General features: G+C 32.4%; 1 protein-coding gene across 1 annotated transcript in view; it reads right to left on the bottom strand.

Annotated features, from left to right (window-relative positions):
* Positions 1 to 27504, bottom strand: part of LOC129954122 (uncharacterized) — a 779848-nt gene that overhangs the window by 606374 nt on the left and 145970 nt on the right. Inside the window, exon 3 of the mRNA XM_056067819.1 lies at positions 15777 to 15855. Coding sequence (XP_055923794.1) covers positions 15777 to 15855 — 79 coding nt within the window. The remainder of the gene's footprint in view (positions 1 to 15776; positions 15856 to 27504) is intronic.

Raw genomic sequence — 27504 nt, 5'->3', positions numbered from 1 at the left:
TGCTTTGTGACCACGAACAAAATAAATTTCAAGACCCTTTTCTTGCAGTGCTTTTAATGAAAGAAGATTCATTCGTAGCTCTTTTCATACAACACTTCCGTCACCTCAATAGCAACCATCTTTCCATCAACAAACGTATGACCCTTCAACACCCCTTTATGTGTTGCTTTCATTGCACCACCTTCTTCAGCGGTGTTTATTACCAAATGATTCTGCAGCTCCTCAACATCAGTCAAAGCCTCAAGATCATTTGTTGCATGCCGTGTACTTCCTGAGTCTAACAACCAAACATTCCTATCAGCATTCATGTTGGCCACCATAAACGCAACAGCACTACTATCCCTAGCATTTTTAGAAAACGAACCTTTCTTCCGAAAAGTCGGTTTTTGTCGATTTAGGGGACAGTTAAAACTTTTGTGGCCCTTTCTTTTACACTTGAAACATTCTCCAGCAAAACGTACAGAAAAGGCTGCGTCGCCAGCGACATCGATATCGACTGTTTCTTTATTCACCTGTTGTCTCATCTCTTCATTCAATAAGCGGGACTTTGCATACTCCAAGGTTAAAGTGTCATCCGGCATATTTTCAAGTGCCGTTATGAGCGGCTGAAAATCTTCTGGGAAAGATTTAAACAAATAATAAATAATTTCAGTCGAATCTAATTTCGCTCCAGCTGCACTTAATTCCCTTGTGCATTCATCAAACTTGGTAAAATGCTTTTTCATGTCACTTCCCATCTCATATTTTAACCTGTCTAAACGTGTGCGTAACATGTTCTGCTTTGCCATATTTGTCCCTGAGAATGTGGTAACAAGTGCTTTCCACATATCTTTAGCTGTAGATTTACCTTTAATATACTCAAGATGATTATCATCGACTAGGCATATTATTAAATTTTTAGCCTTAGAGTTTTTTTCATCCCATCTAGCGGCATCTTGAGCTGCCGTTGTCTCTGGTTTCTCATTCGACAAAACTTCGAGAACATTCTGCGCTTCGAGAAAATTTTCCACCCGATACTTCCAAGAATCAAAATTACGCCCATCAAAGGGCTTTATTTTCGCAAAAACTAATTCCATAACATTTGACATTTTTATGAGAGATCTGGGCCCATAACCTGAAGATCTCAATCAAAAATATATATATAAAAAAAAAAAACTTTTAAACAATATAATATATGTAACTTTATTCTATGAATGCTGAACTTAGACTAATCTCTTCATTTTACTTCATTTACATTTATCGTATGTTTTCTTTAATTCATGTTTATTATAACTTTCTTTACTTCATTCTCTTATACTTGACCTATGCAGCGCTTTGGTAAAGTACCCAATCTACTACAGTATTGCCTCTTGCGAGGAATTTACAAATTCTCCAAGAGTAATTCTTGTCATTAAAAAGTGCTTTCTAAAACTAGCCGTTCGGATTCGGCCTAAAATTGTAGGTCCCTTCCATTCCTGACAACAGTACTTGCACACAGGAATGGTTGAGAGTTGTAAGTCATTAGGCTCTGGTTCACAACGGACTGTTGAGCCACCCAATTTATTTATTTATTTATAATATCCATAAAGCGTTCAAAAATATGTGGCATTACGAAAATCGGTTCTCTATTCGGGCACCATTTTTACATTCTTCAACATCTTTCCACAGAAAAGTCTTTATGTTATTCAGAAAACATTTAACAAATATCTATACGTCAATTAAATTTAAGATTGGAACTAAAAGTTTTTAGGATAATTTAAGGAAATTGATATCTTGTTACTCATAAGCACTTAGCCTTTCCAGACCTGAGAATAAATTACCACTGACATTGACGTGCATGGGCTGTTTAAAAATAAAATAAATTTGGCGGCGCACTAGGGCCTAGTGACTAACAACTCTGAACTATTTCTGCGTGCGAGTAGGTCATTTCCTCGCAAGAGACAAAAGAGATATAACTTTAGGTGGAATAGGCAGGAACCCAAGATCTCTGGCATGACAGTCAAATGCCTTTCACTGGTTGGAAAGACTCTCATTTTTATTATAAAAAAAAAACTTTTGCGATCAGGTTCAATTAATGAGTGAGTCTAGTTAACCCACCCAATATCTAAGTAAGTTAAAAGCATCCCGAAAAAGTTACTGTTCAGATATGGAAATTGGATGATTTAAACGTTGACACCAAAAAAGAAAAACAAGGTTGGTCAAAGCATTCAACATTCTCGCTGTGCGGTTTAAAAAAAGAATCTCCGTTCTTGACAGTATATGCCCGAAATTGAGCTAAGGAGTAAACGGCTGAGCATTCCTGGAAGTGCGAGTATTACGGCTAAATTGTTTAAGTAGCGGAATTCGAATTAATATTGTTTCTAAAAACAACAAGAAAACAACGAAAGGCATGAAACATTGCAGTGGTTTTTATGCGTTGTATATGTTACGGCTATAGTTCTATGGCTTATCAATTTTGAAGCTTTTTTTTGGTTTCTAAGAGATTTAAACTTGTTTTTCCGGCACCTCCCATAGGTGTGAATAACAGCCAGAGAGAAGGAGTGAAAAATTTCGTAAACCATCGGAAAAATCTTAAGCACCCATCATCATTTTCGGCTATGTCGAATATTTGATGTGAGAAGTGATATGATGCACATACCGCGTATTGAAAGTTTTTAAATGTGATCGGTACAAGTGCCACTCATGGATAGTGGCAGCATTGAATCTTCAAACAATAAATTCTACAAGGTTAATAATTCTACTTTGGGCAAATTATCGAGATCAAAATTTAAAAAGACACTGAACTGGATCGGAAACTACAATACAATACTGTAAAAATGGATTGTAGCTCGCAATGTCCTACTAATGAATGAAGAATAAAAACCATTTATGACCACATCGTGCTAGCAGTTTCAGCAGTACAAGGTGGATTCTGTTTTTTTTTTTGATGCACTACGTGGAAGCAACAAAACATTCCTTATTTCGCTAATTCTTGCTAAAATATAAAAAAAAATCATCCATGGCCACAGTGCTAAAAAAGTGTATAATTATCATCTGGAATGAATGTACTATGACACACAAACATCTGCTTGAGGCGTTGAATAGGACATTGAAAGATATAAAAAACAACGACAGATTCTTGGCGGCAGTTTACTTCTTTCAGATGATTTCAGACAAAAATTTCCCTTTGATCCGCGTTTAACGTACGCTAATGAGATCAACGCGTGCTTAAAATCATCGCCACTGTGGCGTAATGTTGAAAAAGTACAACTGAAAGTAAATATGCGTGTTCAAATGCTTCAAGATCCATCCACTGAAAAATTCTCAAAACTACTATTAGATATAGGCGACGGAAAAGTGACTAGCGGAGGCATAAAATTACCGGTCAATTTCTGCACGATTATTGATTCACAAGATGCTCTCAATGGTCAGATATTTCCCGATGTACAGAGACAATATAGAAGTCATGAGTGGCAAAAAATAGAGAATGTTGATGTCAACAAATTAAATCTCAAGATAAGACATTTGTTACCAGGAGGCTTGGTGTCATAAAAATCTATTGGTACAGTTTGTGATGCTACCGAAGTTGTAAATTATCGAACTGAGTTTTTGATCTAATTAAAATTAATGAACATTTTTTTGAAGCCATAAATCTAAATGGCAAATTCCAAGGTGAAAATATAACCAATAATCCCTATTATAAACACAGATGTGCCAATTCAATTCAAACGCCTTCACTTTCCAATAAGATGTCATGCATGCCTGTGTCGAGTGTTCAAACTATCTAGTTTGTTTATATTGGGAAATGATGGGATCACAAAAAATGTTGTACACTTTGTTCATTTAAGGGATTGATATTGTTTTTTTAGATAATTTTAAAGAATTAATTTTATACCTCTCCCACTTATATAAAATATCCTTACACACTTACAATAAGTTATTTATTTCTATAAAAATATTTTCTTGAAATTTTGTATATGTCAAACCAACGTTTGACGGGTCAGCTAGTTTTCCTATAAAGTTAAAATCTGTTTAAAAAACTTTACGACTTTTGAAAAATTAAACGATGTAAATTATTAACAAATTATATTATAGCCAATAAATTTGTACGCTTTTTTCTATACTGTCAAAAAGAAAGTTTAAGGGCTTCAATCCAAGTCTTGGACTTAAGACTAAGTCTTGTGGATAGTAGCTAAATAAAATGGGAAGAAAAACTTCTTGAATTGAAAGATATGATTGCTAACATAATATAATGACAAAAGAAGTAAATTATTCTTCATGGACAGGTGGCAGCATTCGACGCATGGAATTTAGTTAATAAGGCCTTTAAAATAGATGTAAATGAACCAAGTTTTCAAAGTAAAAACCAATAAAACAATGAAACCCATTTTTACATCGAAGGCAACATTGGAAGATACAAGAATAGTTGGTGAACGATGACGTGTACTTGTTTAATGAAACTGTCGTTTTTTTACCGTGTTGTTTCTTAAAAAAGTTATAAAAATTGTTGTCTAATCTTTTGATTTAACAATTTAAAAGTTTACTATATGCATTTACTTGATAGATAAAGTCTTATGAAAATACTCTATGTAAGCCCTAATAAATGAAATTCATGAAGTTGTTGACGACATACAGCAGCAAATGTGGAAAATGTTCATAGTTAATATCATGAAAGGAGGAGAGTTTCTGACATACTATATCAAAAAAATAAGCCATAGTCTCTATTTTTATAAAAACTGAACTTCTTTGTCTTAACTATATTCCACATAGAAACGATGTACCCGTAATATGTGAGCTTTGTAACATGCATGAATGTAACATACTTGGGTGCCAATAGCTTACCGACGATCCAAATAATGGTTCTCCTCAATGAGATAATAAAAAACATTAAAACTGAAGATTTCAATATTGTGTAGCAATTATTTATTCTAATTGTTCTTTCATTATTTGTTTTTTAATACAAATATTTTATACTATGTAATTTGTATCAATCGGCAGACGGCAATGACTTTGTAAACTATTACGTAGAATTAATTTGGTAAAAGAGAAAATCTATCTAATCTAAGAACCCAAAAAGAGGCTGAGATGCGACCCACACTGATAACTTGAAATTCCATCTGTCTTGCTTGAAAGTTTTGTGGGCTTACGTGTTTAGTTAAAAACGTCATTAGTTGAATTATTTTAAAAAGTTTAAAAATTGCTAACAATATTTTGCATATTTTTTATATAAACAAATACAAATTGGATGAATGAAACTAATTTAAATTCAATATCTTCCATTGTTCACGAGATATCGAGAACCGAACATCATTTTTTAGAATTTTGGGTACTGTTGTTTAAAGATTTTAGCTTTGTATACAAAAATCAACTGTTAAATTTTTATGAACAATTTGCTGAATGCACTACAGCGCTAATTGGATCTCAGGCTAGGTTGCCTTGAGATCGCCATTTCTACCTAAGAACAATTAGTTTAAACCAAATATTTTTTCTAATTTTTGAAAAGATATTCCAGTCGAAAATCATTTTTTACCAACTTTTCGTAATGTTTTTGTTGGGTTTTTATTTTTCATAAAAAAAAAAACTGTCAACTCAAAGTTTTACCAGATGTTAAAAACGTTATTTCTCGTTACATGAAATTATTTTCGAGATGAAATCATGTTTTGTTCGTAAAATCAATTCAGTTTTTTTTATTTATACAAAATAAAGTTAATTGGATGTTTTTTCCAAAAATATATTTGTTTGGTATAACGTTACAATATATAGTTTAAAATGAATTCAAGTCTCTAACGTTATTGGTTCGTGAGATACTTTAGTAAACCGAAATGTTCACCTTTTTTTTAAATGATATGGTAAGAAATCCACCCTCACAATTTTGTTAAGAGTTCTATTTGCATCTTTTCGCATTATTACCCGTGTTTTGTTGGAAAATCTATCCTTAGTATAGTCGCACTTTACACGAATAACAAAAACAATATCCATAGTATGAATAACACCGATAAAAGTTAGAGTAGAATCTTACTATGGATGGGTTTTTGACATTTTTACAAGTCTCGAATGGATCTTCTGTGATTTAGTTCTCAGATGTTGGTACGATCGATACTACATTTATATCTCGATGGCTGTGTTCGTTGAGTAGTTGTGCATTTGGAACTATGCTTGTGTTTTCCATTGGGGAAAAAAATCAATCTGTAACTGTTGATATTATTTAGTTTTGTTAACGAAAATGGACTAACTGCTCTTATTTTGCAAGAGAAAACGATAGAAAAGATAACTAAGTTTTGCTATGTTTCCACCAAAGGTTTATCTCAGCTTAGATTAACTTAATCTGTTTGGTGTTTCCACCTCACAAGAAAATTTAAAAATGATTAAGTATGACAGCACTTTCTAAAATGCAAATGGTTCTTCGATGTTTCAGTTGTGTGAAGTGCAAGTGAGATAGTTTGATTCGTGTTAAACAATGAAGAACTGCTTAGTTCAGCGCCATACAAGAATATTTTACCTACTCCATGTCTGTTTTTTTTGGAATTTGATTAAAACAAAACTATATTTTTTATACACAAACATGCAAATAAACAGACCATAAACATATAATCTGTTAAAGCGACTCCTCCACACAGGTTTTTCTTCTCAAACTTTGACTCGACTCTGATCTTCGACGGAAATCGATTCAAATCAAGCTTATTTTAACTCGGTTCAGGTATATAACAAATTGAGGCAATCTTCAAGTTCGCTTCCACTCCACATGTTAATATAGTAGTCTACGAACGAACGCCCTCTTTGAAGAAATTGACCAATGAAATTTTTTTTATAGAATCTCAGTTTGCAGATGTTTTCTTACCATTTCTTCTTGAAAATTGTCAATTTTATTAGTTTTAGTTAGCGTTTTTGCTAAGTTTATTTATGTATTATGTGAACGTCTGAAGCCATTCGTCAACAACCTGATTGGTCCTTATCAGTTTGGCTTTAGACCAGGAAAGTCCACTATCGACCAAATATTCACACTACGACAGATCTTGGAAAAAACCCAGGAGCTTCAAATCGATACCCCATATCTCTTTATCGATTTTAAAGCCGCGTATGACAGCATCTATAAGGAAGAGCTCTACCGAGCAATGTCTAGTTTTGGCATCCCTGTCAAACTTATCCGTTTGTGCAGAATGGCGATGGAGAATGCACGCTGCTCTATCAAGGTCGGAAAAGATCTTACCGATGCATTTGATGTCAAAAAAGGTTTTAGACAAGGCGATGCACTGTCATGCGACTTCTTCAACATCGTTCTGGAAATAATTGTGCAAAACTCAACCGTCAACACTAGAGGCACAATGTTCCAAAGGTCCATCAAATTACTCGGATACGCAGATGTTATTGACGTATTGGAAGATCAAAGCGTGATGTCAGTGGAGCGTTTTTGAGCATTGCGACGGAAGCGAAGAAGATGGGTTTAGTGGTCAATGAGGGCAAGACCAAGTATATGCTGTCATCCAAAAAGGACAATGAACGACGACGTCTTGGACAAAACGTCACCATGGACAGCTATAACTTTGAGGTAGTTAAGGACTTTGTCTATCTAGGCACCGCTTTTAATGCAGACAACGATACCAGCGCTGAAATCAAACGAAGAATAACTCTTGCAAATCGCTGCTGCTTTGGACTTAGAAGGCAATTAAGAAGTAAAGTCCTCTCTCGAGCATGTAATATCACCATCTATAAAACACTCATCATCCCGGTTCTCATTTATGGCGCTGAGGCCTGGACCCTGTCAAAGAAAGATGAGATCGTCTTAGTATGCTTCGAGAGAAAAATTCTTCGGGTGATTTTCGGTTCCGTACGCATAGATGGAGAATGTAGAAGAAGATATAACGACGAACTGTACGGGATGTACAGCGACACTGGGCTAGTTAGCAGAATTAAAGTCCAACGGCTTAGATGGCTAGGTCATGTAGAGCGGATGGACATCAACGCTCCAGCCCGGAAGGTCTTCGAATCCAATCCCGAGGGACGGTGCAGTAGAGGAAGACCGCGACTCAGGTGGCGCACCCAGGTGGGAGAGGACCTCAACCAACTTGGCGTGCGAAACTGGAGACAGCTAGCTAGGGACCGCCCGGACTGTAGCGCCACCTTAAGTAAGTAAGTTTTGCTAAGTTAATTTTAGCATTTGATTTTCACAAAACTTTCTTCTATTTGTTTGTTTTTTTGTATTATTATTTTGACCGACCTTCTTGCAGTTGTACAAATTTTTAAATACGAAAATCTGGTTACTTCCGCTCTAGGGAGCTTGAAATGTAAAAATTTTCAATTCGATAATTCGGACCGAATACAAAAACTTCCTATTAGAAGTTAATAATCAAAAGGGTATGATTTTGCATACTTTCCTTTTATGTAACACCTAGAAAAAGTCTATTAATACCATTTTTAAATTTTTTTCTTAAAATGTTCCTGTAACATTATAACAACATAATTTAATCTAATTTCTTACATAAAATAGAATGCAATTTTGTCCCTGTCTTATAAGAGAAAAATAGGACATTTTAGAAAACGAAAAGGATACAAATTCTGCTTTAACTTCGAAATAGTAAATAATATACAACTTTTTGTGTATGGGTCCAGAGGATAAAGTAAAAAATAAAAAAATTAAGTATACACCTACATCAATTATTTTTTACCATTTTACAATCCAGTATTCACTTGAAACGAAAAATCCTTCAACCCAACGTAAATTTCATTGCCGGATAAGGTATCTATAACCATAATATACCAACCTATTTCTACCTAAAACCAACCTACTTTCGTACCTACATAAGTAAGAAAGTATAAGGCACAAAATTTACTTTGCCACAAAATCATTTACATTTTTCTTTATAAATTCAAAAAAAAGAAAGAAAATAGAAGAAAAATAGTCCAAAACACACAGCGTTCTTAATTAAAACATTTTTAATCCTTCTTCATTTTCACTCGACAAACGCCCAACCGCCCAACAAACTAACCAACCGACCGAAGCAAACACCCACCCACCCATCCACCAACCGAATCCCGACCCAACGCCTGACGAACGATTTCTTCTTTTGCGGGGCTTAACAACCTCTTTTAACTTATTTCAAGATTGGTGTAACTCAAAGAAATAAAATGTAACTTTCTGCCTCACAAAAAATTCTAAGATAAAGAAATGAATAAAAATTAAACAAAAAGAAAACGATCTAAATTAAAATTCTTCAAAAATTTTTGCCTTCAAACTATGTTGGGTATTATCCATGGATCTGAATTGAAATGAGACTGTTTTAGGGTGAATTTACTTCTTTTTTTTTCAATGTTGGTTTGGTTCCTTGCAAGTTGTATAAGGTAGGTATACATTTGTCCTATCGTCCATGTCCTTTCTGCAAGGTGGTGACGACGACGACGCCGCCCGAAGTCCCCATTCGTTCGATAGGATGTGGCAAATTTTGTAGCAGCTACTATTGACTTATCTACTTGAAATGAAATAATTTAATTGTGTATAAAAGGTTGTTTAGGAAAATTCTCTAACCATAAAATTACTCAAAGAAAGTTTAAGTTTGACCTTTTTAATTATTTTATTTTAATTTTAATTGTCGTATTGTTTTTTTTTTGTTTCTGTGAATAAATATTTGAGTATGGTAAAGTTTTGGTGGAAAACCAGAGATATTAAGATTTATCACAAAATTTAGACAGCTTGACTTTTCGACAATTATTTAGAATTGTTTCTTTAGGTTTATGTATTTTAAAACATACCAAAATGGAGCATTGTTGTAGTTTTTGGGTTTTAATATAAGTTTCAAAAGTAGAAAAAATCTTACTTTTAAACTCGAAATACAAGATGAACTATATTTTATATTCAAAACCTACTAATATTCTAGAAAACACTTTGAACATCATAAACTGTAAGTCACTTAGAACCTCAAATCGATCAAATCCATGGCTGATCCCTAGCCTCATCTACTCCTACTCCCCATCGTGTTTGGCTTTCACTTTGACGTTTTTGATCTCCATCCAGACTTTCACTATTCTGGACAATTCCTCCTTTAATTTTTTTCCTTCACGTGTTTCTTGATCTACAGACTCTTTTGCTTTCTCGCCTTAATAGATTTCATTGCATTGACTTTTCACGCATTAAAATTCCGAAGCGCCTTCGTATAAAAGTGTCAATGGGTTTCTAAGCCTTTTCCTTTAAAAGTTCTTCATTGAGTCAGAAAAGCAGTGAGATGTTTTGTAGACATCTATTAATAAAGTTCTGTAGTTTTCTGGTAAAAATTGGAGATTTTTATAAGTATAAAAGTATTGTTTCGTAATTTTATCGGAACAGTCGTAGTTTCAAAGAGTTGTTCGTCCAAACGTTGGACAACATCATGAACGCAGTCTTCGACTTCCCAATACCTACAGCTAGCGATAATTTGCTCGGTTCAGCCTTCAGTAAAGACAATACTTTGAAGATACTGAAAATATTTACTTTTTCTACTGGTAGTCCAGCAATTTTTATCAGATAATATAAGTTGGAGGTTCTGAGGCTGAGCATCTTAGTTCATTTACGTCTGCGAAGTCAATTTTATCGTATTACTCCGTCTCCTGTTAAAGCTTTCCGCAACACAACTCTGATCACTAATAAGAACAAGAATATTGACAATATGCAGCCTTAACTTACTTCACTTTGGACTCAAAACTCTTCTGATAACCCACCTACGTGTAAGACGTATCATTTGGAACCACATAAGTCGCTTTTATGGTAAAGAAGAGTTTTTCTGAGATACTTTTCCTCTGCAAAGCAAGTCTGATAAACTTCCTTTTGTCGCTGTCAAAAGTTTCTCAATATCGATGAACAGCAGAACAAGTGGTAAGCGATTTTCAAGGTTTGATGACAATCCGCAAGGTGTTGATGTGATCAATACAGGATTATCCAGTACGGAATCCTGATTGTTCAGCGTCTAGTAATACTTCGATTTCTTTTTCTTCGCTACTATTTTTGTGATATTCTCTTTTTCCACCCATGCTTTTTAAGACCCATGCTGCTTCTATGGTTTTCCTGTAAATTGTTCTGCTGGCGCCTTCTTCTTCTTGGGCCAAGCTTTGGTGTAATTGCGGTTATCACGTTTTGAGCTACGTTCTACCTCTTAGCAAAAGGATTCTAGCTAGTTTCTTTTTTCAACTCGAGTTAATGCTAAATGAGCTTTTGATTGCCTCATTTCGCTAATCTTTTCCCAAAACTGCTCAAAAAGCGAAGTGTAGGTTCTTTCTTACCGACATGGCCGACTTTTCTTCTAACACCTGGTATGAAATCATTTTTTACAGCACTCCAATATTTTAGTAAAGTTTCGGATCCCGTGCTGCTGATTGCTCTGATATGTTGCGAAAAATTGCCACTCAGTTTTTAGGGAATGGTAGGATCCTTATGCGTGTCGGTGTTAAACTTGCGCATTCTGAAATTACGGCAGCTACCAGAATATTTAAAAGTAAGTTTTTGTAATAAAATATTTCTGTTTTGAATAAGTCATCATTTAAAAATTGGACCTTTTCGAGAACTTAATGGCTATACTTTTTTCATGGCTGTATCTTATTTTCTCTAATCTAAAAAAGCGGTTCAGATATTAGCCTATATCTAGAACCAAATTAACATCTATCAATATTTTGAAAAGCCCTAGTGAAAAATTCTGTTAATTTGACCTTTAGTTTCCCTAAAAATTATTCATTCGTGGTTAAGAATTTTTGATTTATTATAACGAGTTGATATAATTCAAGCACAACGAACACAAAAAGAAAGTAACCTTAGCCATCTTCAAAAAAGCATCACTTTTATTTGAATCATTTACTTTTCTTTGTGTGTTAAATGGTGCAGATTGTAGATGCGTGTTGAATTGTATTTCTTTCTGGCTCCTATCACAGGTAAATATAAGAAAACTTTTACAGTGTCGAACCGGAAAAACATTAAACGACAAAGTTTTTTCCGAAAGCAATCATTTATTTCATTCTGGCAAATGAAATAGTGCCTGAAAACTGAAGCTTCGGAGACCATTGTTGCTAAATTTAACTCGAAAAGGATGTTTTTTTTGTCTCTCCTCAGCTTAAAGTTGTTAAGGAAATGATTTAAAGAATCGGAAGTGAATAGTGCGATATGGGGAAAGGAAGTTCAGCTAAAGAGTTCGTTCTATAGTGATTTATATTAAGAAGAACATGAGTTAAAAGCTTTTGCAAATTTAATGATTTGCCGTAATACAGAATGAAATAAGTGTATGTAAATTGCCGTGGATGATCTACATCCAAAGAGCAGGGTTTTGAAACTAAAACCGAATTTCAGTAGTCAGTAGTATCATCGGCAAATCAGGGAAAAGAAAATTAGAAAGAGTGTCGGAGACAGAACAGAGCCCTGCGGTACAAACATTGTATTTTTCAGACATGAACCCAATCAATACTACTTTTATTGGACGGTCCAAAAGTAATTTCCTAATGCAACGAAAAAGCCATTTGTCAAAACCGAAGACATGGGTTTTCGATGATTGATTGACAAACTCTATCAAATAATTCTGAAATATTAAGAACTACTCGTATAATCGTAAACTTTCTACAAAACGATGTGAAAACTTATTATACTGTTCAGTATATAGATAAAAATGTCTTCATATGAAGACAATATGATTCATTCAAATCCCTAATAAGAAAAATATCCAACCATAATTTTTTTAACAATAAAACATTTAAGGACGAAATATTTTTTTTTAAATAAAATTAATGGAAGAAATATCGTTTATCTTTTAAAAAATTTATTTTTATATATGTCACACATCTTAATATCCACAAGCGGACATGGAAATCTCCTGATCAATCAACCGTCAACCAGATTAACCACATTGCGAGTATACAGGATGTCTGAACTCTCCGGGGTTATAACATTACCTTGCAGCCATAAGAGATGCCGCCTCTGAAGTGCTAGTTTTCACACCGCAGGTTAGAACCGCAGTCGATATTAGGAGATAGAACGACTCAACCTTGAACCTAGGCGACGCAGACCAAAAATTCCGCTTACCTGAACTCGACGAAGAGAAGATAGCTATATCTAAACTGAAGTCAAACAAAGCTGCTGGGGCTGACGGCATCACTGCCGAAATATTTAAAGCACCAGGCAGGGAGCTCATGTGCAAAATTTGGTCGATAGAAAACATGCTTAATGAGTGGAATCTCAGCATAGTGTGCCCGATACATGTGAAAGGAGACCCTCTAAATTGCGCCAACTACAGAAGCATCAGTCTCCTCAACATTGTATATAAGATCCCCTCTGACGTATTATGTGAAAGTCTGAAGCCGTTGGTCAGCAACCTATTAGGTCCTTATCAGTGTAAGTTCAGACCAGGAAAGTCCACTATCGACCAAATATTCACACTACGGCAGATCTTAAAAAAAACCCAGGAGCTTCAAATCGATAACCACCATCTCTCTATAGAATTTAAAGCCGCGTATGACAGCATTTATAGGGAAGAGCCCCGCAGAACAATGTCTAGTTTTGGCTTCCCTGTCAAACTTATCCGTTTGTGCAGAATGACGATGGAGAATTCACGCTGCTCTATCAAGGTCGGAAAAGATCTCACCGATGCATTGGATGTCAACAAAGGTTTCAGACAAGGCGATGCACTGTCATGTGACTTCTTCAATATCTTTCTGAAAAGAATGGAGTAAAACTCTACCACCAAAACTAGAGGCACAATCTTCCAAAGATCCATCCAATTATTCTGGTACGCAGATGATATTGACATAATTGGAAGAACAAAGTGTGATGTCAGTATAGCGTTTTTGAGCATTGCGACAAAAGCCAAGAAGATGGGTTCATCTATCATCAAAAAAGGACATTGAACAACGACGTCTTGAACAAAACGAAACCATGGACAGGTATAACTTTAAAGTAGTTAAGGACTTTGTCTACATAGGCAGCGTTTTTAACACAGACAACGACACCAGCGCTGAAATCAAACGAAGAATAATTCTTTCAAATCGCTGCTTCTTTGGACTTAGAGGGCAATTGAGAAGTAAATTCCTCTCTCGAGCATCTAAAATCACCATCTATGAGACACTCATCATCCCGGTTCTCATTTATGGCACTGAGGCCTGGATAATGTTAAAGGAAGATGATGCTTCGAGAGAAAAAAATGTTCGGGTAATTTTTGGTCTCGTATGCACAGGTATAGAATGGAGGAGAAGATATAACGATGAACTGTACGGGCTAACAGCGACATTGACCTATAGTTTGCAGAATTAAAGTCCAACGGCTAAGATGGCTGGGTCATGTAGAGCTAATAGACGTCAACGCTCCAGCCTGGTAGGTTTTTGAATCCAATCCCGAGGTACTGCTCAGTAGAGGAAGACGGCGACTAAGGTGGCGCATGAAGGTGGGTGAAGACCCCAACCAATTTGGCGTACAAAACTGGAGACAGCTAGCTAGAGATCGAGCTGGTTGGAGGCGCATGTTGGTTGAGGCCCAGGTCCGCCCCTGACTATAGCGCCACCTTAAGTAAGTAAATAATATATGTTTTAAAAAATCCTTTAAGTAGAGATTATTAAAAACCGATAATTGGGACTCAGACCAATCTTTCTGGAGTTACAAACTTATACAAACTGCGGTAATACGCCTTGCAACTTAAGCCATTTTTTTTTTTAAGTTTTACTCGGTAAAAGACTTTTTAAAATATCCTTTCTCCTTATTGATCAGAATTGAGAAAAGGTTCTGGGCATTTTTTTCCAATTACTTTTTTAATGGCAAATCATCATAGCAAGTAACACGATTGAACAGCACGTTTAAATGATAAAATTTTATTATAAGATGGTGGACCTTCACGGTCGACTCTTCAACGTTAGGTGGCCAAATTTGAGAACAGGTTCAGTAAACAATCAGCCAACACCCTTACGTTCAAGAAACGCAGACTTACAGCTTGGCGAATTTTGCGTCGGGATTTGGGAATAAACCCGTACAAGATCCAGTTGCTCAAAGTTCATGACAACGTCACGGCGTTTGTGCGCTGACTGGGCTTCAAATCCATTTTGGCCGAAAAATCATATTTAGTGACGAGTAGTAACCCACGGAAGGTTTACCAGTTGATAATGCATCCTCAAAAGCTTGCCGTTTGGTGTGGTCAGTACTTTTTCGAAAAAGAAGTTAGTGAGGCGGTCACAATCAACAGCGAGCGCTACATAACTATGATTATTAGTTTCTTTTGGTCCAAATTGAACCATAGGGACCTAGACCACATGTGGTTTCAACAGGACAGCGCTACGTGCCACACAGCCAACGTGACGATTGACGTTTTGTATGAACATAACACAGGCCAACGCTCAAATTCGGCCGGATCTATGCGAAAGAGACATTGAAAATTGGACCACTTGGATATGTGCCACCGCACTTTGAGAAACCGACGCGGCTATTGGACCGATGTTATATTTCACACTAAATGGCATACATGTAATTTTCAAAAAATAAAAGAATTTTGTTAATACCTCACACACAGCTTGTTTTATTCCATTTCAATATCAACTTGCCCTTATTGAAAAACATTTACATTTTAGATTCCTCTCGCAAAGTTTTTGATGCAACTGATGTTTTACTACTAACCTTTAAGTTTATCTTTTGAACATACTTAATAGAAATGCTATTTTTCTCATTCAATTTTTTTTTTCAAAACATTATCATATTACGAATATGGAATTTATAAAAAAAGGAATTACTTTTCTTACACACTTTTTAAAAAGATAATTTTAAGTTTAATTTTCCAAAATCGAGTCAGAAGGTATAATTTGAAATTGAATTGAAAATTTCTAAGAATTAAAAAACTTACTGCTTGTATCAATCTTTGGTTTGAGTATTGGAGCTCCTGGAATACCTGCAGTTGGAATGATCATTGGTAGTTTTGTATCCTGAAAGAAAATAATAAATCAAAATTTATTAATTAAAAATTGAAAGACTATACATTTAATTTCATTTGAAATTCACATAAAATGAATGGAAGAGTTTCATAATATATTAGTTCGTAATTCTTAAAATCATAGTTTTGTCAAATTTATATCATATATGTTAAAAATACGAACAAGATAATATCGAACTAAACGCTTCCTTTTCTCAACTCCATTATAGGCAATTTTTAATTTTAAAAGTTTATATTAATTTCCTAGTTGAAAGTAGAATTTAAGTTATTTAAGCCTTATGCAGCTTCGATAAATTAATGATTAATTTTAAAGAAAGATGTATAGCTCCACAAGAAGAAGAGTGTTAATTAACTTCTTGTCAACATAAAAACGAAATAATTTTAAAAAGACAAGACAAATGACATATTATTTATTATAACCATATAATATACCAGAATATTCCATTTTCAAATAATCATAATTTATAAGAAACAAGTCAACATGTTGAAGCTATACTGGGAATTAAAAATACATAAAAGGAACTTGTTTTCATTTTTTGAAGCGAGAATATAAATAAAAGTATCTCATACAGTCATACAGGACTTGACCATGTTAATACCTTTTAACAAGTCAGTTAATGAAAATTTACGATCAATGAAATAATGAAATAAAATTACCTATACAATAATAATAATAATACAAAATATTTAAACTGAGACTTTTAGCTATAGCTTCTACATGCACAGGTACAAACTCGTACAATTGATCTAAAGGACTTTTAAAAAATTACATTTTTAATTCCTCTTATATACTTACTCAATCCAACATTATCACTTTAAAGTATATAATTTGTGTTTCTCGCATAGCTATAGGAATATCATATCTCACATCCCTTAAAAAATTCCAACCCTTATAACACTTTTAATTTTGTTTAATTTAATTTTTGTGTTTTATTAGCCAAGCAATTCTCCTGATGGTAATAATGAAGTTTAATGTTTTAATTGGGGCTTCCTTTTTGTTTCAAAAACAAAAGTATACCTTGCATTGTTTTTATGGAATATCTGGATGGTTTTTATATTTTTAAAAATGTTTTTCTTTTCTCAACTTTTTGCTTCTTTTTTTTTTGTTGCAAAGGCATAATTTCCTCTGAAGCACATAGAATTTCATCGAAATGATGCCAAAGCATTAACACAGTTGTCAAAACAACCAAAGTTAAAAGGATAGTAATAAAAAATGGAGTATCCTTGCTCTCTCTCGTAATAAACTGCGTAACAACTATGTACCATCAAACCAAAATACTTATTCTTGGTCTCGCATCTACTCAGCGTTAATTGCAAAAATATGTCAGTGTAAACGTTATTATTATTTTTGTTTTTATTTTGCTATGCGTGTTTATATTGCGATGTGGTTTTGGGTTTGATGTGAAAATGGCTCGATGGGGTTGGTGGGCGGAAGGGTAGTTAATGGGGTGTGGGTGGTGTTTAGGGCTTTGGGAAAACAGTATGTGGTGGCGGTTGCTTTGATACCGCACACTGTTGATGTTGCTTTTGCTTTTGCTGGGTTGCTGTTTTTATGCTGTCTCATGGTGCTCTTTGTCATCGCTGTCAACGTTGCTGGTTAAAACAGCCCTTGGGCACCCTTTTTGTTTAATTATTTCTATTAGAAAAACTGGAACAGGGGTAGACTTCAATTGTTTGTGTTTACCTTTCAAATCTAAACATACTGTTGATGGCTTCAAAAAGGGAATTCTATCTGATGAAACAACAAAATCACTCGCACAGTCACACACCACATTTACAATTATACATAATTTAGAGCTTTAAGCAATTTAGAGCTTTTGGAAAATAGAATTTTTTGAAAGTTAAGTGCGGAGTTAAGAGATGAAATGCAATTGAAATAGAACAGTTTGAATTTCCCCTAAAGGACGAGTTAGACAAAATAAGCTTGGTTAACCACTTGAAGTCAATACAATTCTGGCCTATTTTAGGCATGAACAACCGGAAGGAGGGAGGACTTACAGGCTTGGAAGTAGACTGACCTACTAATAGAAACAGTTACCTACATATACTTTTTGCTGTAACTTACTGTGGATTGGAATACAAACATTTTTTTAAAATACATATTCAAGTTTTTTTTGACAATAAAGCGAGCTTCCAAAATTCAATAAAATCACTTGAAGTAGATGATTTTTATTTTAGTAATTTTAGCTATTGTGGGTTTTTTTTGTGACAATTTAAAATTTAAAATTTGCACATTTTTAAGATCCCAAAATTGGTATATAAAAGACTCATACGTGCTATATAAAAATGGTTGTGCAACAAATAAACATTTTAGGTCCTTAAATTTCGGAATGAAAATAAAATTATTTTGTTATTAATGCGGTGATTGTTGTATTTTTAAAAAGAATACTTTTGCAACTTAAACACATTTTAAAAGCTTCATATTAAATAAAGATATTTAAAATATGTTTCAAATTTAAGAAGCAGAAAATTGTAGTATTGTATGAATTTTTGGTTGCACAAAAAAATTGTTTTAAATTATTTTGCATTCTTAGACCAAGAAATAGACCAAAATTATTCTTGTACCCATTTCTGAATTCAGAGAAAATAGATCCGACCAGGTGAAGGAATTTACAAAAATTATAAATTTGTGCCTTCGTTAAAAGTGAGGAATTTCTGATAAAACAAAATTACGGCTAATGTTGGTTTGAGTTTTCAAATATCGGGTGGTTTTTGAAGAGCTTCAGAAGGTTTAATAATAATACAAGAACAATTTATTGTTGGCATGATTTTTGTATTATTATGATTCCTTGACTTATATTTTTAACTTTCCATACGTTCATACGTTAGCAGTTCTGCAAAAAGATGTAGAAAGTACTCTCAACAAAATTGTGTATGTTATTTTTTTACCATACCAATTTAAAAAAAGTTAATCTAAAATATCTCACAAAAAAAAAAATAAGAAACTTTGGTAAAAACTTTGTTTTGACTAAAAATCTCGATTTTATTTTGTGTGGGGTTACAAAAAATGTAATGGAAGACAACAATATTTAATATAAATTATACATTGAAAATTATGAATTAGAAAAATAAAAATAATATGAGGAAAAATAAATTTGAAAATTAAATAATCTTTTTAACTTCATATAGGAAGATATTGTAATGGGTCCGATTTGTCAAATTGAAAATTTTGACATTTTTCGACGTTTTAAGGTCCCTAGAGTCGAAATAAAAGATTTTTAGAAAGATATCTGTGAGTGCTTGTGTACGTACGTTCGTACGTCCGTACGTTCGCGACGTTTTTTCGTCCTCCATAGCTCAAGAACCAGAAGAGATATCGACTTCAAATAAATTTTGTTATACAGATAATAAGGCAGAAAGATGCAGAAAGGGCTCTCAAGAAAATTGCGTGGAAATTTTGAGAAAAATCGAATTGAATTTCTTAGAAAAAATAAAAACCAAAAAAAATTTAAAAAAGTTGGTAAAAATTGATTTTCGACTCAAATATCTTTAAAAAACTTTGATATAATAGCTTCGAATTAATTTTTTTCTTATAAGCAATAATGTTTTCAACATTTATTAAAATTTTTAAAAAATTCGAATTGACAGTTTTTTTACAAAAAATAAAACTCAAACAAAAAAAAACAATACTAAAACTTGGTAAAAATTTACTTTCGGCTCAAATAGTTTTTCAAAAATTAAAAATATTGGCTTCAAACTTATTTTATTTCACAGAAAATATTGTTTTCAATATTCCGTAATTTTTATATAAAAATCCAACAGTCTGTTTTTTCATAAAAATAAAATCTACAAAAAATAGTACGCAAATTTGGGAAAAAATTGATACGAGTATATTTAGACACACTTTTAAGCAAGACAAATCGACAGACGGGACGGGAAGTTATCAGTGTGAGTCGCATCCCAGCCTCTTTTTTAAAGTTATTTTCAGCAAAAAAATTGTATTTGGTTATATACATAAGTTTAATTTTAGACAATGTAACGTAGTTTTTTATTTCTTGGTGGTCTACGGTAAGAAGCCATAACTTTATTTCTTTTAAAAACGCGCCAATATTTCTTATTTTACGAACTTCTATAGGAAGCGTATTAAAAAGTTTGGTTTGCAGAAAGCAATGGAAAGGAGTTCCTAAAGCTTGTCGTACGAAAATATTGAATATTTACTAGAAAGGTGGAATCACTTCTAAGACTTTGTATGTCGGAAATCGGACTTTCCAAATATCCAGCTCTTTAAAAAAAAACTTTTAAAATTTTAAAATAATTCAACTGACAAGTTTTTTAACAAAACATGTTTGCCTACAAACCATTTGAAGTTATCAGTGTGGGTCGCATTCGAACCTCTTTTTTTTTAGAATATTTTATGCGCTCATGTCCACCACACCTACATAAATCTATTTGATATAATTGTTCACACCATAAATAAAATGTCAAATCACATTCGTCAAAAAACTTGACGTTGATATAATAAGATAACATTGTGCAATATGGTTTAAAATTACTAAAACCAATTTAATCGAATCAAAATAACAAGAATTGTCTTTGTCAGTAAGGAGGCTTATTCAAAAATACTGAACATCTTAACGAAGGAACTGAACGCAATTTTAATAAATAAGGAATTTAGGTAATTGGTTCTGGTATAAGTATTTTTAATTTGGATCTTAAAAACTAAATTCGTCATATTTGTGTAGAAATAAATAAATATCTTAATAACAAAATAAAAAAATATTTGAAAGTAGGTACATATGTGGAGGATGCTATGGGACCTAAAGTAATAACTTTCCATCCGTGCCTGTCTGTTGATTTGTCTAAAAGTTCAACAAAATATTCATAACAAATTTTTATGTGAGCTGAAAAAATGTTTAGTTAATATCATTCTTTGTTTTCTCAATACTTGAGTCGAACACTATTTTTACTTGCTACATATAGAAACATGCAAGTTTTGCATTCGTGCCAAATTTCGAACTCGAGATTTTAATCGAACATGATATTACGATGGTAGAGAAGTCGAAAAAAGTCGAATTTTTTTTCAAAATTCTATATCTCAAAAACGGTTCAAATTTTTTTACGAAATTTAAAAGTGTAGCGTATATTTACAATCACTTAACAACTGCATACCAAAAATATTTTAAGAAAAAATGTTTTTTATTTATAAAAAAGCATTTAAATTTTTGAAGAAAAACTTGTTTATCCTGTTAAATTTTGAATCATAAAATAATTGTTTTTCCTAAATTATTTTAACTGTATCAAATGTAATCCCCTTCACACAGAAAAATAATCCAACGTGAAATCAACACGACAAATTATTGTTTTTACAATGGTGCACAGTTTTTAAATCACCTTTTTTTTCATTTGTCAAGTTTGTCAGATTCGATTGAAAATAAAGTGGTTTCCTGGTTAAAAACACACCAACGCAATCAACGAGCTCATATTTGAATTCTCAATTATCGAAAGTAAAAACTACTGTTTCAAACGTTTTGAATGTATTCTAATTTTGTTTGTTCTATTTATTTTAGAAACTAGAACATCTTCTCGAAGAAAGCTTATAGGGCGGCAACCGCCCTATTTTGGGAAAGTGTCATAATTGCATTAAGTAGAGTATATCGAAAGTCTTCAAGTGCCATTTCAAAGAATAACGGCATAGTACAAAATTCCTCAACTATTTACCAAAAAATCAATTTGATTCAAAAGGATATGTGTATTATTTTAAAAGGAATTATCATGTTACTTTGACATGAGAGCCATGTTGAATCAATTCGAATTCTGATTTTTTTTAAAGCTTAAATTAAGCTGATATCACGTTTTTTCAAAACGAAAAGAATTTACGCTTGACTTACAAGAAAATCATTTTAAATCAACACGAAAAGCCATTAGAGCAAAATCATAGCAAAAAAATGTTGAATCATTATTATTATTTTTGATTTTACACGATTTTTTTCTGTGTGTTCCATCTCACCACATAAAATCCTTTGCATGAGCTCGAAAGAGCGAATTATTTTGACAAAATTTTAATAAAATTCCTAACTTTTATCGAAATTAATGCATTTGATACATATTTATGTATTTTTATAATTAGAACTAATAACTATTGTAAATACCAACAATGGCCGTCCGTGTAGCGCCACTGTATCGGATTAACGAATTTTGTACCTTTGTATATATGATTTGAAAATATTATTCTTTTACTTGCTTTTGCCTAAATAAAAGAATAAATACTTAGTACAAGCTAAAGAAACGGCCCAGAAAGAGTGTAAGTATTTTCTATTAGAATCACTTTTTCAACGTATGTATACACATTATACCTGTATAGGTATTACGTACAACCTCTACAACTATTGCTTACGTATCACTTCATAACTAATATCCAAAACGCATAAGGGCCTGACTGTAAACAACACATGAACAGCGATTTCTTGTACTTGTTCGTACGCCTGTTTCTTTTAAAATTTAACGAACAAAATAAAATGAACGTAATAACTCCATGTTTGCGCTGAAAAATTGTAGGAAAGAAAGAATGTGATTGGATTGTAGTAACCACCATCTACCACCAATAACATTCCTTCATCATAATCATAAATGGCTAAACACGCCAATTAACTATTCTGTATTCGTTATAGACACCTGCCTAACTACACAACCAATAGGCGATCGCTTTACAATTTAAACATACATATTCTTACTCTTTCTTATCTTCAGATAATATACTTTCCATCCTGGTTCTTCTAATATTAACCTTAAATAAAGCTATCCAAAGGAAAAAGCTTTGAACAAACTAGTTGAAAACACAAACAATTGTTTTCGTTAAGTAAGCTTAAAAGTATTTTTCATTTCCGTGATGAGCTGTCCTAGGATGAGTTGTGTCTTGGGACGAATCACAATGTTTTTGAGAAATCAAATGGCATTTACATATTTGAAGAGAAACTTATTTTACAGGAATATTATTAAATCTTATATCGGTACTTTATTAACAGACTCTTTGCATACAGGAGCAAGTTCGTGCGACCCATTCGTGTATTTTATTTCAACTTCCCATATTAAGTTATTGTAAGGGGTCAGATTTGTCAAATTAAAATCAAATTAGAGTCGAAATAGAAGATTTTTAGAAAGATGTCTGTGCGTGAGTGTGTACGTACGTTTGTACGTCCGTACTTTCGCGACGTTTTTTCGTCATCCAGAAAGATATCGACTTCAAATAAATTTTTGTGTACAGATAATAACGCAGAAAGATTAAGAAAAGGCTCTTAAGAAAATTTGGCAGTTTAAAAAGAAATTAACAATTTTGGTTAACCCTAAATATCTCACGAAACAAAACGCAAGAGACTTGATACCAAAAAATAGACTTTTTTAAAAAAAAAAACAGTTAACGTTTTTTTATAAATCAGAAAACCTGACAAAAAAATTTCACCTCGAAGATCTTATGAATACAAAAGAAAACATTACTCAAAGTTGGTAAAAATTTATTTTCGACTCAAATAACTTTTCAAAACTTTGAGACATTGAATTCAAAAAAATTTTATTAAAAAAATTGTGTTGTCAAAATTTAGTACCATTTTGAGAAAAATCGAATAGACAGTTTTTTTTACAAAAAATTAAAACCCTACAAATTAATTTACAAAAGTAGATAAACATTGCTTTTCGACTTAAAGATCTTTTCAAAACTTTAAGATTTTGCCTTAAATTTAATTTCATCAATTTTTTTGAAAAATCGTTATTAACAAAAAATAAAAGCCTAATAAAAACATTTCTAAAAGCTCGTAAAAATTGATTTTCGACTCAAATGTCTTTCCAAAAATTATAAATATTGGTTTTAAACTTATAAACATAAAATATTGCTTTCGACAATTAGCGAGTTTTTGATAAAAATCCAACAATGCTTTTTTTTTGAAAAATAAAATCTACAAAAAACGGTACGAACATTTGGTAAAAAATGATGTTCGGTTCTTTATATCACGTGAACAATAGAAAGTATTGACTTCAAATTAAAAATCGAATCGAATTGTATTTTTTTTATAAAAAATAAAAACCTAAACAAAAAATTATAAAAAGTTGGTAAAAATTGATTTGCGACTCAAAAATCTTATCAAAACTTGAAGATATCGGCTTCAAACTTCTTTTATGTTACAAATAATATTGTTGTCAACATTTGTTTAAGTTTTTATACAAAATAAAAGCCTAAATAAAAACATTACGAAAAGTTGGTAAAAATGTATTTTCCACTCAAATATTTTTTTTAAAAATGGAAAAAGGAAATTAAATACAAGCGCTTAATTTTTGAAAGTCTTTTCTGCACCTTCCTGTGTTATTATCTGAATAGTTAAATTTATTTGAAGTCAATACCTCTACTGGTTCTTGCGATACGAACGAAGAAAGGACGTAAGGAAGTACGAAGGTACGAACGTATACTCGGACGCACACAGAGACATCTTTTTTTAAATATTTTATTTAGATTCTATGGACTCTGAAATTTCGAGAAATGACAAAATTTTCAATTCCATAAATCAAACTGATTAAAATAACCTTCTATAAGAAGTTAATAATACTTTTCCAAGACGGTTTTCCTGCCTTAAATTTGAATTTGGCCAATCAATGTAGCGAAATACTTTTTTTTATAAATACTAAACAGAAAATCCATGATACGATGTATTTGAAACTAAGGTAGGACAAAAAATAGTTGTCCACACTTTTCTTTTATTTTGAAAATACAAATTTGTAAAGTCTAGAAGATGATGTTTAAATTTTAATTTTTGTAATTTATCATTACCTATGAACTTTATGCTCTCTTGGCAGTACGTTAAAAAGTTAATTATTAGTTCTAATTTAAAATCTGAATTCCGATTTAAGCTATGTATCCAAATTTTGTATTAAAACAAAGAATTACTTTATAAACCGTTTTGACTTTTTATTGCCAAAAACAAGTTCAAACTTAAATAGTTCATTGTTTCTTTGAGAAAGATTTAAGATAAATGCAGATAAAAGGGTGTAAATTCGTCCTATTGGAAAAAAGCTATGTATATGAAATAAACTTAAGAAACAGTAAAACTCTGTTTTTTTTTTTAATTTTAAAAAGGGTAAAAGATCCATGGATATGACGTGTTAAAGTGATCTTCAAGCTAAACTTGTTCACCATTAGCGTGATTCCTATTTTTTGGACAAAGTTTTTCATTTAATTTTAGTTACATTTTAAATATTTTCTTATACGAAAAAATCATCATCACGAAATGATTTCAAATGAAATAACTTCAAGATTTAGAGACACTTTGTTGGCATAGATTTTTTTGTACTGATTTAAAATATATGTATGCAAGGCACGAATGCGTTCTAAAACACCCACAAGGCGTTAATGTTGTAATATACTCGTACAAATCAAAATAAAGGGGATGAAATTCAGGGGTACGTCGTATGTAAGGTGAAGCTAGTTGAGTTGAGTTGAGTTGATTTGCATTTCATGCACGGAAAAACCAAACTGCGTGCTTATAAACGTGAGTGTTTCATTTCATTTAAAAAAAAAAAAAAAAAAAAATGCAATACAAGAATCTTTGCGTGTGATTTCTGCTACAACGCTCGCCCATTTTTTGATTAATAATTCAAAAATCATTTACAACTTTCAAAAACGTCACATAAATTGTTCGAGTGCATAAATTCGACTGCACAATAATGCACATCATGCATAATGCACATTTTAAACATTGCATGAGGTGTTGTTTGGTATAAATTTGTTTAATCTTTTAAAAAATCCTTACTAGAGGAAAAGTATTTGATAACCATGATTCGATAAAAAAGATTTTTTTAGAAATATATTAAGGGATGAATTAGAGCAATTATTTGAAAAAGAGAACAAAACTTAAAGTAAAAATCACTCAAGCTTCACACACCCACCCATAATCCATCATCAAAAAAAAAAGAAACAATAAAAAATATGCTTCATAATTTATTTTAATTAAAAGTATTTTAATATTCATGATCCTTGTTTTGGGGGAGGAAAATGCAATTTCCTGTACGCATTTTCAATTCTCTGCTATTTGTTTGAGTCTGATGTGTTTTCGTTCGTTCGAACAGCATCCTTCCAACTTCAATTAAAATTTCTATATACCTACATATACATAGAAATATTATATACTGTACATATGTCTATAGAGATGTATATCATGCAACTATACTCAAAAAGGACAATTACAACTACGCAATTACATTTTGATATATCCTCGTCTGGAGGTACGAGTCGAGATATTGTTACTGTACATAACTATAGAAGGCTGCATATGTATGTAAAAGCAAAATCTAACTTCAATTAAATTGCAAAACGCATTTCACTTAGCAAATAAGTGTGTTTCTGGCTCAAACAATGGACAAGAGGTTTTATTATGTGACTGTGGGCTGTAGGGGTAAAAGGATCTACATAAGAATAAGCCAACAGTATAGTACGGTTCTGGTACGGTGCAGGGTGGAGGTACCATACTCGTAACGTATAGTCTGAGTACCACTGAAAACACAACAAAAAAAATGGCTCAAGGGTGTAAGAATTTTGAGTTAGTGTTTTGTAATTTGCAAATTGTAAATTGTGTCTGCGTGTGACAATTACTCAGAGTTGAAGCTTATTTTTTAACAAGAATACCTAATTTTAGCTTTTTTGTAGACTTTATGTTGTATGGTGCTGGAGGCTAGAACTAGATGTTTGGTTAAAAAAAAAAATACTAAGAAAAAATGTCCCTTCCATACAAATTGTTGTAAAATAATTAAATTGTCTGGCGTATTAAATTAAATAAATATACACTCCAAAAAAAAGTAGACTACTGGACTGCACGAGGATGACATAAATAAGGACAACTTAGGTACTTATGTGAATAATATCATAAAAAAAATTAGACGCAAAAATTTACAAGATAAATAAGAAATCGACTTTTATTTCTTTAGAAATAGAAAGTATAGAAGATATTTTAAATTGTATTCTTAAAAAAAAAAACTTTTATTGTTTAAAAATCAGAAAGACCTACAAATTTTTTTAGGACATTAACTTGAACATTTTAAAGTAGATCTATAACTACAATTATAGACTGGGAAAAATAAGGTCTAAGCTAAAAATATTAATTCAAAGAATAGGTTCAATGGTTAAACCTGTGTAGATTTCCAAAAGTCACCCCAAAAAAACCTTCACTGGCTTTCTGTCAACATAAATCTAAATATTTATTTTGGAACAGCATTCAAATTAAATCATAAATGGAAAATTCCATCAAAAAACCGGGATCGGGATCTGGATATGCCTTTTACTATAGGTGAAATTATAAGTATTCTAAAAAAAGTAAAACAAAAAAAGCACCAGGGGAGGACAGGATTACCTATGAATTCTGCATACATGCAACAGATGACTTCTTGGAGCAACTGGCAGCAGGATTTAATAGGATGTTGAACGACTGCAAAGTAGAAGGAGCCTTTGTGAAAACAATTATCTTTCCCATATCTAAAAAAGGGGATACAAATCAGATGAGTAATTACAGAGGGACCTCCTTTATAAATTGTGTGGCCAAGATTATGATGGGAATTCTCAAAGAGAGGCTGTACTCATGGGTGGAGGCAAATGATATACTAAAAGAGTTTCAGGAGGGCTTTAGGAAAAAATATTCGACGGTTTATAACATTTATAGTCTGGCATCAA

Source organism: Eupeodes corollae, chromosome 1 (genome assembly GCF_945859685.1).
Source record: "Eupeodes corollae chromosome 1, idEupCoro1.1, whole genome shotgun sequence".
Classification (NCBI taxonomy): Eukaryota; Metazoa; Arthropoda; class Insecta; order Diptera; family Syrphidae; genus Eupeodes; species Eupeodes corollae.
This window is presented reverse-complemented; position numbering and strand designations above follow the sequence as displayed.